The sequence below is a fragment of the Lipomyces chichibuensis genome, assembly GCF_038497645.1.
Source record: "Lipomyces chichibuensis strain CBS 12929 unplaced genomic scaffold V1513scaffold_27, whole genome shotgun sequence".
NCBI lineage: Eukaryota > Fungi > Ascomycota > Lipomycetes > Lipomycetales > Lipomycetaceae > Lipomyces > Lipomyces chichibuensis.
Window position 1 is genome coordinate 51,742 of NW_027117479.1, and position 12,013 is coordinate 63,754.

At 46.3% G+C, this 12,013-nt stretch overlaps 3 protein-coding genes across 3 annotated transcripts; 2 read left to right on the plus strand and 1 right to left on the minus strand.

The window, feature by feature from the left end:
- Nucleotides 1–127: 127 nt before the first annotated feature.
- Nucleotides 128–2,622, plus strand: V1513DRAFT_426419 (kinase-like domain-containing protein; the record flags this gene model as incomplete). The annotated part of the gene is made up of 4 exons (XM_066896167.1): nt 128–334; nt 394–915; nt 965–1,121; nt 1,175–2,622. 4 exons carry the CDS (start codon nt 128–130, stop codon nt 2,620–2,622), a joined length of 2,334 nt encoding a protein of 777 aa, XP_066752353.1.
- Nucleotides 2,623–4,229: 1,607 nt separating this feature from the next.
- On the plus strand, nt 4,230–6,282 carry V1513DRAFT_147889 (tubulin-tyrosine ligase family-domain-containing protein). The gene is made up of 5 exons (XM_066894228.1): nt 4,230–4,576; nt 4,638–4,697; nt 4,764–5,021; nt 5,074–5,803; nt 5,863–6,282. Exons 1-5 carry the CDS (start codon nt 4,383–4,385, stop codon nt 6,130–6,132), a joined length of 1,512 nt encoding a protein of 503 aa, XP_066752354.1. The 5' UTR covers nt 4,230–4,382; the 3' UTR covers nt 6,133–6,282.
- V1513DRAFT_465533 (uncharacterized protein) lies at nt 6,127–11,481 on the minus strand. Its single transcript, XM_066900040.1, has 5 exons — nt 10,942–11,481; nt 10,751–10,862; nt 10,011–10,683; nt 7,388–9,956; nt 6,127–7,334 (listed from the first exon to the last, which is right to left on the minus strand). Exons 1-5 carry the CDS (start codon nt 11,007–11,009, stop codon nt 6,509–6,511), a joined length of 4,248 nt encoding a protein of 1,415 aa, XP_066752355.1. The 5' UTR covers nt 11,010–11,481; the 3' UTR covers nt 6,127–6,508.
- Nucleotides 11,482–12,013: the final 532 nt, after the last annotated feature.

Genomic DNA, 12,013 nt, shown 5'->3' on the forward strand with positions numbered 1-12,013 from the left:
TATTCTTGGGGCAGGTTTATGTTCAGAGAGCCGCGTTGCGTACGAATCTCTTATTAATGTCCGACTGTGGCTAAGTTATATTTTGCTAGGATCACGCACTTTACGAGCCATCGTCACATCTCACAAGATGGCAGCAGCATCCAATCAATCACCTGTGGAAACTCTGCCAGAGATTCCATCTGTGTTGTATCCAGGTGCTGCGGTGGTCGATATGCAGCCAATTGGCAAGGAGGGCATTAAATTTGGAAACTACACATTAGGTACCACTCTAGGAGAAGGTGAGTTCGGCAAAGTGAAACTCGGATGGCGTCGCGACGGAAAACATCCAACAGAGGTAATTGTTTTTGTTATTTGCTTTTTGTTTTCCAATCGCTGAAAGTTACATATCTCTAGGTGGCGGTTAAACTTATCAAGAAAGAGAGCATCCCTCCGATGTCGAATAGGGAAGCTAAGTTCCAGCGAGAAATCATAGTTCTACGGCATCTTCGGCATCCTAATATTGTGCGATTGCAAGAGATCATCCAAAACGAAAAGTACATAGGCATCGTCCTAGAGTACGCGTCAGGGGGCGAACTCTTTGATTATATCCTAGAGCACAAGTATCTAAAGGACAACAGTGCTTGCCGATTATTTACTCAGCTCGTTTCCGGTGTCGATTATTTGCACTCCAAAGGAATAGTTCACCGCGACCTCAAACTTGAAAATTTGCTTTTAGACAAGCACAAAAACATCATCATTACAGATTTCGGATTCGCTAATGTTTTCAATCCGGACGATATCATGAGTGGCAGACAGACCGCCGATCTAATGAGCACGAGTTGTGGTTCACCATGCTATGCTGCCCCTGAACTGGTTGTCAGCGAAGGGAAATATTCAGGGAGAAAAGTTGATGTCTGGAGTTGTGGCGTTATCTTGGTAAGTGTTTGCCGCGCCATATCTTCACAGCATGTCCTAACTTGTGTAGTATGCGATGCTTGCGGGATACTTGCCATACGACGACGATCCAGAAAATCCAAACGGAACTAACATCACCCAGCTATATCGATACATTACTACAACGCCTCTTACATTTCCTGAATATGTTAAGCCTATGCCTCGAGACTTGCTTCGTCGCATATTAGGTATTTCCCAATATTATTCCCATTATTATGTGTTTTATCTAACAGCTGCGCAGTTGCAAATCCTGAAGACAGAGCTGATCTCCTTGAGGTTCGTGCGCACTCATGGCTATTGCCGTACGCCAAGTTCCTGTCAGTTACACCGAAGCAGTGGGAGGAAATGCTTACTCCAGAGAGGATCGAGAAAACTTCTCGTCATCCAAGGGAGCGGCATAGCTATATGAGGACGTCGCATTATTCAATGCTTGTGCCCGACAGACCGCGGACACAGAATATTCCTCCCTCGACAGTATCAGAGAAGTATCGGTCATATCAGCAACCAGCTACACGTGGTATCAGTGATCTTAGTAACGTTGATGATATTGAGAATGTGCAGCACCAGTTGCATCAAACTACGATTAGTCAAGCACAACGGCAAGCTACCAGATACGACAAGCGGCACACTGTGCAGCTTGAGTACTCTAAGCCACCAACGCATACGCCACGAACAATGGAGGTTCTAAGAGAGCCAACCAGTCTGTTGACAGAAACCACTGTCCAGCACAGCCAGTATAGCCAAGTTTCGATACAGCCTCCTGTTGCTGAGGAGGTTGCAACTACTGATGTGGACGCTGTAGTTTCGGTCTCCACGAGTGCAGTGCAGAGCACTCGTCTGCCAGATACCATGGTGGCGTCTGTTGGAGAAAGTTCGAAGTCTTACCCCCGTGCAACAGAGTCATCCAGGTTGCCAGTACCCACGCGCAAGGCTCGACCAACTACATTTCAATTTATTTCGAAGGAATCCACTAGCACTGAACTCGACCCGATTGGGGAACCTGTTGCGCCAGGTTCGCCGGCTCAGGTAGCGCAGGTGTCAGCGCCGTCACTTCCAGTTTCATCCAAAAAGAGGGAGCGGCCTCATAGCATGTTTAGTCACTCACAGCCCTCGCCCCAGGTCGATATCTCCCGCAAGCGTGCCGACGGTGAAGTCATGGCTCCCGGAATAGCTACCAAGCGGCCCACGATGGAACCCGCTATTAGAGGGCATAGGCGTGGTACCTCCAGTATCGGATATGGAGCCGAGAAATTGTTCGGCAGGATTCTGGGTACGACGTTTACGAACACTGCAGAGACTCCGGCGACTGTTGGTGCGAAGAATTCCGCAGGCGTACCGCAGCGATCGAACACGTCCATAAGAAAGCCAGTCTACGTTCCTCCTGCTAAGGTTGATGCTCACAAGCGCTATAGTTTGGCCGGCAATATTAGCGATAAACATGAGAAATCCCTGTCAGTTGCTTCACCGGACAAGGTTCGCGTTCAGCAGCGTATGGCTCACACAAGTCCGTCTCAAATTATATCGTCTCCAACAGCTACAAAGACTACGCAAACGAAGAAGTTGCATAGCAAATATGAAGACAAGAAGGCACAGCCCGGAAGTGGTCCGGCAAGGAGAGTTATGGACTTCTTCAGGAGAAGAGGACCTGCAAAATCCGGCATTGTGATCGAAGAAAGGAATAGAAACTAATTCATGCAATTTGGTTTGTTTCCGTTGAGTCATTGCCTGTTTCTTTTCTGTGGGTACAAGAGCATCTAATAGCATGGTTCTGCAAAACAAAGCGATGAATTGATGCGGTTGGCTTATTTCATGATGTGGGATGCAGTGTACTATGGAGTCTTACATTCTTAGATGGCCCTACTCATTTAAATGATTTTTTTTAGTTTGCGACCTCTTTCATTTTTGGTTATTCGAGAGGCTGTGTACTGCGTGGTTATACATTCGCGGTGACTCACTCCGCGAAATTCTATATCGTCGCTTGCATCAGTGCACGTCTTGGGTTTGTCATTCATCCATCTTTCTATATCGTCGTCATGATGTGGGTGATTCTTTCGCGAATGTCTGTGTATTATTAGGCAATGTCGATATAAATCTTCAAAATAGTTTTACTATTTCAGTGTACTTGCAAGAGAAATTGCGACGCAGTTGAATTGTTGCAGCATACTCGCTATCGAATTTCATTTTATTGTTCCATATATGTCTTCTCGGGGTGAGGTGTCTGCGCTACTTCGAAGCGAAACTTGCAGACAGCCATCGGCGACCGTGGGTTGTGTAGTGCAAATGTCGTCGAGATCATTGCACAAATAAACCAAATTTCATTTATACACATCAATATTTTTTGATATCAAGATTTGGATCAACACGAAATATGGATGTGCTTTTAAGATATGCATCATTGATAACATTGTAAATTTCTTTGCGGTGACTGACTATCGACACTACCAATGACGATGGCCCACCAGGCTCAGACTCGCCGTTCGTAGATTACTTTGTCGACGCGTTGAAGGAGTATACAGATTGGATATTAACGTCGCGTTAGCTTGCCGTGTTCAATACTAGCTACACAAGGACGAGGAACCAATGTCCATGTATAGATCATGGATTTCAAATGCTCACGTTGTCGGCCACACTGTGAATACTAGATACATACTTATCCACTGATTCAGGTCATTAATTGCGCGCAGCTATATCACTCTATCCCCAACTCCAGGCGAACCTTACGAAGGGCCGTACCACAAGAAAAGAGGGAGAGGAAGAATGGGGCGATACTAGACGCCACCTCAGGCCCCTTTGTCACAAATCGGCGTTCACCATTTATTGAATTAGAATGGACCTGTCAATCTTATACTCTTCGGTCCGAGTTTCGGTCGAAATAAGTCGGCGCGGTATATTCTCTCCAGCGGCACTGTTGGTGCTGCATCGGAGGGTACGATGTTGAGCTGTCTAAGTTTGAGATGTACGATGTGATTTCGTTGCTAATAGATATGTAGTGCGGGATGCCATCAATTGGTCTTTCTTTTGCGTATAACTCCTCCATTTTGGACGCAGAACCCACAAAGACGGCCTGCTGGCTATCGGTCAGATTGATCTTAAGTACTTATATGACTCATGGCCAAGCGACGACACAGCCGGTACAGCATATATATTACGCTAAATGCAAGTGATGAGACGAAGAGAAAATATACTATATATTAGAAAATAGATGGGCCTGTGCGTTTGAGTATGTCGGAGCCGGTGTGAGGCAGGTATCGGCTTCATATTTTCGCTTTCTCGGCAACGCTGTCGGTCCGGTACGACCGGCGAGGGTAACCCGGGCACTGGGTTAGGGCTAAATGAACACGGGTAGGGCTACGGGTTCAGGGGCAGGTCAGGGTCAGGGGTCACCGAGGTGGGTGTAAAGGAAGGTTATCTTATCGGCTAAAAAAAAAAAAAATTCTGTCTTCCTTCCCATGCGGTCCGAAGACACGGTTTTTAAGTCCGCCACCGGTGAGCTGGTCGAGGTCGCGGATCAGATACAACCTGAAATTGACAACAAGAGCGGAATACTGCAGTTGAGATGGAATCCGAATCCGAAAGCAGTCCAGGATGGAGCTACGGAATGGCCTGAAAGTAAAGATGCGCGCGCCATTGCTCAAGGCATCAGGTCAGTTAAGACATGGATCGTTACTAATTAAGGTCGATGGTTTGCTAACGTTGATAATTAGTGTAACGCCTTTAAGGGCAAATGATCAAAGCGTTGCTGGATACACTGGAGAGCTGAAACTGTAAGTATTTGAGTGTATGAATGTTTTGGATGTACGTACAAGTACTTACATATTCATTCACTGAAGTGCGTCATTGTCTTTGCGGTCGTCACCGCCGTTTACCGCCGTGATCACGTATTCGCCTACTTCATATATATATCCACTCTTGACGGCCAACCTTCGCAGCCTGTTTCCAAATGTGAAGATAGTTTCGGACCCGAATGATCCTGTGATCGAAGAGGGATCGGGTATTAACGTGCTCCATTATGCAGAGTATGAGGATCTAAATTTTGAGAGATTAATTGCGGATCGTGAGCATTATCTTGCGTGCTCCTATATATACCGGTAAGATTAAAATACAAGGGTGAAGAATAAATGAATATTTACGAGAACTCAGGAAAGCATTAATCCGGAAGAATTTCTTGGCACATGCTATCGCAACTTATAAAGTTAAACATCCCGACACGATTTTGACGAAGCATTTCCCGGAATCTTATGAACTGGAACTAGATTACGCTGAATACTTAGATGAAATGCTGGATGAGATTTATGAGTTCCGAGATCAATTGATCGAAGGTGATAGTTGGTGGATTTTAAAGCCAAGCATGAGTGATCGTGGACAAGGAATTCGCATCTTTCATACAAAAGAAGAATTAGAAGAAATCTTCGAATCGTACGACGAAAACGATGATGAGGAGGAAGAGGAGGAAAACGATGATGACGCTGCAGTCAAAACTATTAGTGAGAGCAACGGCATCGTGACGTCTCAAGTCCGCTTCTTCTTAATTCAAAAGTACATAAGGAATCCGCTGATATTGGCATCCTCTGGCAACAGAAAGTTCCACATCAGAACATACGTGGTAGCAAGTGGAGCTTTGAAAGTATACGTTTACAAAGATATGCTGGCTTTATTTGCTTTAAAGCAGTATTCGTCGCCGGACGACGATAGCGATTTAGAAGCGCATCTGACTAATACCTGTTTACAAGGCGATTTCAAGGACGAAGGTTCCGTGAGACGATTCTGGAGTTTAGAAGGGTTTGATAAGGATACGGTGTGGGATCAGATTTGTAACATTACCAGACAAACTTTTGCGGCGGCAGTTAGCCTTGGTAGATTGCATTTCCAGGTGAGTTCCTTGTTAATCCCGTATCCGAATAGGACTGATTCTAATTGCGGGGTATATAGCCGCTTCCAAATGCCTTTGAAGTCTATGGAGTTGATTTCCTTGTTGATTCCGATCTCAATACATCAATTCTAGAAGTTAACGCATACCCTGACTTCGCACAAACAGGAGACGAGTTGAAGGAATTAGTCGATGGATTGTTCAAAAATGTCATCACAGAGATCGTAGCTCCGTTCTTTAAAGCCAAGGACATACAAGGAAGTCAAAAGGACGGGAGCGGATATAGAGAATTGAAGTTAGTCTTAGACCAGAATGTTAGTGGTGGATGGTAAAACTGATTTAGCTATTTGCAATGTCTGCGCGGTATTCTTAAATAAATTTCCTAGTTCCAACATAACATAACTAACGATTAAAAAATGATGAGAATATAAGAAAAAGAAACGATTAAATCGGATATACTACAAACCCACCATATACTATATACTGAAAAAACTAAGAACGTATGTACTGAGAAGACAACAAACTCAATCGTACAACAGTAAACGGAAAATACATATACATGTAGATATTATGAAAAAGACACAAATGCGCCTGCCTACCCCGCCCCGTCCGTCAAACCTGGCTCCAGAACCTTATGCCCGCAACGATTCCCTAGTAAAATGCAAATAGTGAAAAAGTGAAATAAAAATTAAAAAAACGTCAAAATTCTCAAAAGCCACCGGGCATTGGTAGTTGCTCCAGTGTACTATGCACGTTCGGCCTCGCAATTTGTTCATCATCCCCGTCTTCGACAGCTTCTTCATCATCGTGTCTGTGTTCCGGGAATTGGGACGTCTGCAGACACGCGGTCGAACTTTCATCTAACCCCACAGTGCTACTATTGATTACTTTCGAATCGGATAGCGCTTGACTGGACCTAATATTGTCACGTGAGGGTTGATCCAACGATGTTCTCTCATCACTACCGCTCATGCCCGCCTCTTTGCTATCGAAACTGTCAAGCTCATTCTCGTTCGGCTGCGTCACTGGAGACTGCGATGCACTATACGACGCTCCATAGAAGACTGGAGATGTAGCGGTGCCACCAGCTGTAATAGAACGCGAACCATCTTGTAATTCCGGTCGTGTAGTGCGCTTAGCGGCAGCCGCTGCGAGTGCAGATGGTCGTCGCTGCTGAGGATAGTGAGCATTCGCAGTTCCGGATGAAGCAGTTGTTAACTGTGCAACTGCAATATCTTTGCCCACCTCTATTGCATCCACGACGAAACGCCGTCCGTCGGCCACAGCCATGTTTGTCACATTGTCAGAAGGAGTAGGATTCATCGCAATACTGTCATTGCTTCGCGTGATGTCGATGTCTTCTTCCATTTGAGAAATACGTCCTACCATCCACTGCCGACCATCAAGGGAATGCGTGTCATCGTCACGCAGGAAGCAGTACGGCGCACCGTCATTAAATGCTGCCCATGCATGGTTCGCCTCATTCACCTTGCTGCTAGTCGGCAAGAACAGTGCCAGATCACCAGCTCTGAAACTACATAAACTGATTAGCACCCTTCGAGAATCCATTATAGAATATCAGCATACGATTTATAGGCAATCTTCTCACTCGCATCTTTCTTCGCACGTCGCGCCTTCTCGCGGTAGAGTCTGGCCATTTTGTTCCACTTGCTAGCAATATATTCGGCATCTTTGACGCGCTCGCGCACTATCGCAGCAAACTCGTCGTAATCAAAGTCAATAGCATGAAGGTAATGCATATATCGATCCGCCTCAGCCGATGAGTCGCCAACATCATTCTCACCGCTATCCATCCAGTACAAAACGTCAATGTCTGGGATCGAGCTAAGAGTCGAATCGCCGTCCGGAGTGGAAGCCGAACGCTCCGCTAGGCGCTTCTCGCGCTCCTTTTCGGGCAAGATCTTGTACAAGTGATCGTCCACGACCGGATAATTGAACACCATTTTCGTGCCAGCGTAGACGATTCCAAGAGTATCCATAAGCTGTCGAGAACGACGATAATAAGTATACAACCGCTGTGTCAAATCACGAGCCTTTAATGTTCGCGATTCATACATCTTCGTTAAATCACGCATGGCGGACTTAGCCTGCGCGACTTCGCTTTCCAAATCTCGGAGACGCGTAAGAACTGTCGATTGCTGCTCGATCTTCGTTTTCAACGCAGCTTCCAATTCCTCCCTCGAGGGCTCATCCTCCACGCCTCCAGATATAATATGCCACATGGATCTAACACTTTCGGAAAGCTGCTCTGCTCGCTCCCGAGTCACAGCGCTCTCAAGAATTGCCCGAGACTTGTCGTCTTCACTGACGGCCAGACGCGACTTCGCAAGAGCCAATTCCTGCTCAACACGTAGCTTCTCCTCGCGAACAGCGTCGACATCTTTGGCGCAACTGAAATCAGCAAGTTTCAACTTGTCGACCAGTTCTTTGATACGCGCGTTGAGTGTGCTCTCCGTCTCCGACTTATCTTTGAGAAGTAAGTTCATACGAGCAATTTCTTCGCGTTCCATGCGCAAACTCTCCCGAAGAGATCTGATCTCTACATCGAGGCCTGATTTGATAACCTCCAAGTCGCGCTCGCGTTGCTGCTGTACTTCGAGTGCATGTTCGAGATTTGCAATCAAGCCCTCGTTATCGACGCGGCTATCTTCCATCGTCTGTTCTTCTTCCTCCAACGCATAAATCCGCACCTTTAAGAAAGATATCTCCTCATTAAGTGACTTACGTTCGCGTTGGAATTCAGCTTCTTGTTGGGAAAGGTTCGCCAAAAGGTCTTGTTTGATAACTTCAATGTCTCGAACGTTATGTTCTGTTTCCTCAAGTTGTTTGCGCACGCGGGTGGATGACTCTCTTTCTAAGTCGAGCGTAGCACGAAGTTTTTGCAATTCGGCTTTGAGATCGATAGCGCTAGCGGATCCGTTAGTACCTCCATCAGCTCTATCAGAGCGCACGGAAATATCACGCGGAGATTGCGATAGCGGTGGTGAGCTTCGAGACTGTTGCAGTAGTTGTTGTTGTTGTTGTTGTTGTTGTTGTTGTTGTTGTTGTTGCTGTTGGTCCATTAATGGCACAGAATGATGGCGCGACCCGCCAAGTGGATGAATGGGCACGACACTCGGGAAGAATCCACTTGAGCCGGCAAGGGGGGATCTGTACTGCCTATGCAATAGATCTTCCAATCGCCGAACTCGGGATTCGTAGCCCTTGACTTTCTCTTGCAGACGTTTGTTTTCCTTTACGAGGTGCATTGTATCATCATATTCCAGCGATGACTGCCGAGCATCATTTCGATTCAAGGACATACTGTTCCGCATATGCTCAGTGAAACTGCCAGTCTTAAAGAGTCGCTCCCTGCGACGCTCGGAAACTGTCGAGCGGTCTTGAGTGGTGTGATCCAGCTCGGCGAACATCTCCTGAATCTCCGAATGCATCGCCTCAGTACCTTCAACATGCTTCAATGACTCAATGAACGCCACAATATTATCTCGTGTAACACCCAGTACTGCTTCTTCTTTCGAGCATATAAGATTAAGCTCCACAGCAAACAAGCTCGCGCTGGCATTTTTCAAGCTATACATACTGTTCATGCTCGTAGTCGTGGCCGTAGCATTAGCGCTACCAGCACCGTGCGCACTCACGCTGTTGGCAAAATTTTGCTCGAAGTTATCAAGATTCCCACCGAAACGCTTCAGCCACTTAGTTCGACGCTTCTGCTCGTCATCTTTCCAAGTTGCAAACTCTTCAGCGACTTCACCTGTCAGGGCCCTAATCCGTTCATTCCATTCAACTCGACGAACGGACTCGATCAGCAGCGAGCCATAGATCAACGGAAGACTGTCCATCTGCCGTAAAATCCCAAGCGATGCTTGAGAACCTTCGAGTTCGCGCTCGACAGACGCCAGATCGGGACGAATTGGGGACGCGCGAGACTGCACAATCGACAAGGTATGAAGGTGGCGGAGAGAGGAGATTTGGACTGCCGACTTCCGACTCTGCGCGTTGCGATTGTACTCCCACAGTTCACTTACTGCACCTGAGATAGTCGGAAGATACTCTCGTTGATGGAGTGAAGCCATCCGGGTGATTGAGCGGATACTGGCCGGAGTGTTTGGTAGGTCAGCAATATATTCGGCGTCTATACAGTATCAATCAAGGGAATCAAAGTACGAGAAACGGTCAAACGGCATACCTTTATTGATCTTCTGAACGATAGCCTGAAGATCTTCCAAAATCGACGACGTATTATCCCAACCGTCGACAAGCTTTCTCTCAATGTCGTTCCAAGCCTCAATATCGCGTTGCAAAGCTTCACTGTCGCCCGAGACCTTGTCTGAGACAAACTTGATATCTCGGGCACGATCTCGAATGTTCTGATTGTTAAAAACCAGGTCTTTTTGAATAGTGTTGACTTTCTCGTGGTCGACCCAGGCGGAGAGCTTACCCCCTCCGAAGCTATCAATGACATTCAAGTCATCAAGCCTAGCCAATGAAATATTCCAGTCGGTGGCGCCCTGCTCTTGAGAAATGCTGACTGCCAGCCCAAGAACATCTTTGAACAACTTTTCTATATTTGTGAGATGTTGAGTCAAATGCGCCATAGCTACATCAACCGACCGCCGAATGACCTTAATTTCCGCGAGCGTAGCGGCCAATGTCGAATTTAGTGACTCAGCTCGCGTAAATAAGCCATTAGACCAAGCTGCTCTTGACTCAAACAATTCCACAAGTTCAGCCTGTGTCGGCTTCAGGTTTGTGATATTCGGGAACGGCTGCGTATTAAGTGGGATCAGCGGGCTCATCGATGGCGGCGGACTCGGACTCGGATTTGCTAGTAAGAACCGGTCAAACAAGTAGAGCTCCGTCTAGTCCAATTTGTTAGTAGTCTACTATACAGACGACAAGCAGATAAAATATGCAAGCTAGTCATACTTCGTGCGAGAGGTTCGCCATGCGAAGCTGCGTTGCACGCGATGTCATAAGAATCTGCTGACCACTTGTAACTCCATGCTGCATAGCAAGCGCATCCTTAAGTTCTGGTAGACTATGCAGGGAATTATTAGCTATTTCTTTCCAGATAGCAAGCCCATGCCAAAGCCGAGGGCAAAATCATGTCTAAATACCTTAAGAACTGCTCCGAATTTACATCGATGGCCTTGCCCGTATGAGCGTTATATACCTTCAGCCACATCGCGCAAAGAAATAGTATCGGAAGATAATTGTGCTCTCCAAGTAACGTATGCAAGTCTATTCGCCGTCTTTAATTAGTGGTGGGATATATCACCTTGCGGACAACGAGCAACAAGACTGCGCGCCCAACCAGCAGTGGAAGAATGAAGTTAGTCGATTCGCAATGAGCTTTCAGCAAGTGGCATTTGCTGGTACAGGATCACTAGCAGCTGAATAACATCTAGACCGGAAAGAAGATAGGCATGGGGGAAGTATGGGACTGAAATGAGCATCGCACAGCTCACAAACTTGGAACTGACACATCTGAGTACTTAGAAATTGAATTAAATCAGAATGTAATCTAGGTTCTCGGTCACAGTCTGTAAGTGATTTATAAGCACAATTTCATGCGTAGTCCAAAAAAGTTAGGCTAAAAAAGGTCTAGTATGGAACCTTATCAAGGTCGTGGGTTTAACCCGTTGGGTCGTCTCTATTGGCGTTGTGTCAGCTGGGAAAAGGCGTCTTTGTATGTGGTCATTTTTATTGGCGGGTATTGCTAGGTCCATCTACTCAAATAGCCAGTAACGACGGTTTTAATCGCACTATTGCTCTCTTTTCTCGCTTCTGATTCCAAATGAGCAGTTCCTGAATTCTCTATATCTTGATACTGCTTATATATATAGATCGACAATGCCCATGACTGCTGATGGATCCAAGAGAGCGAGACGCGATTCCGAGTTTCAGGGTCAGTCCGGCTTGCATAATAAACCGGCTACACGATTAATCCTTGATTATTACGTTACGACTTTAAATTCATACAAGACGCAGACGGAATCTACTTCTTAATAGGCATAGCGAAATTTGGGATGATACGCCTATACCGTGGCGCCATCGTATTGCGGCGATATAATAGCTGAGCCGCGCTGCTAGATACTGCTATTCAGTGCTGCTACCTTTGCTCATTTAATTACTATTTCTGTACACGCCATAGTAAGTACGACGTCTTAAATTGGGCATCTTCGCATT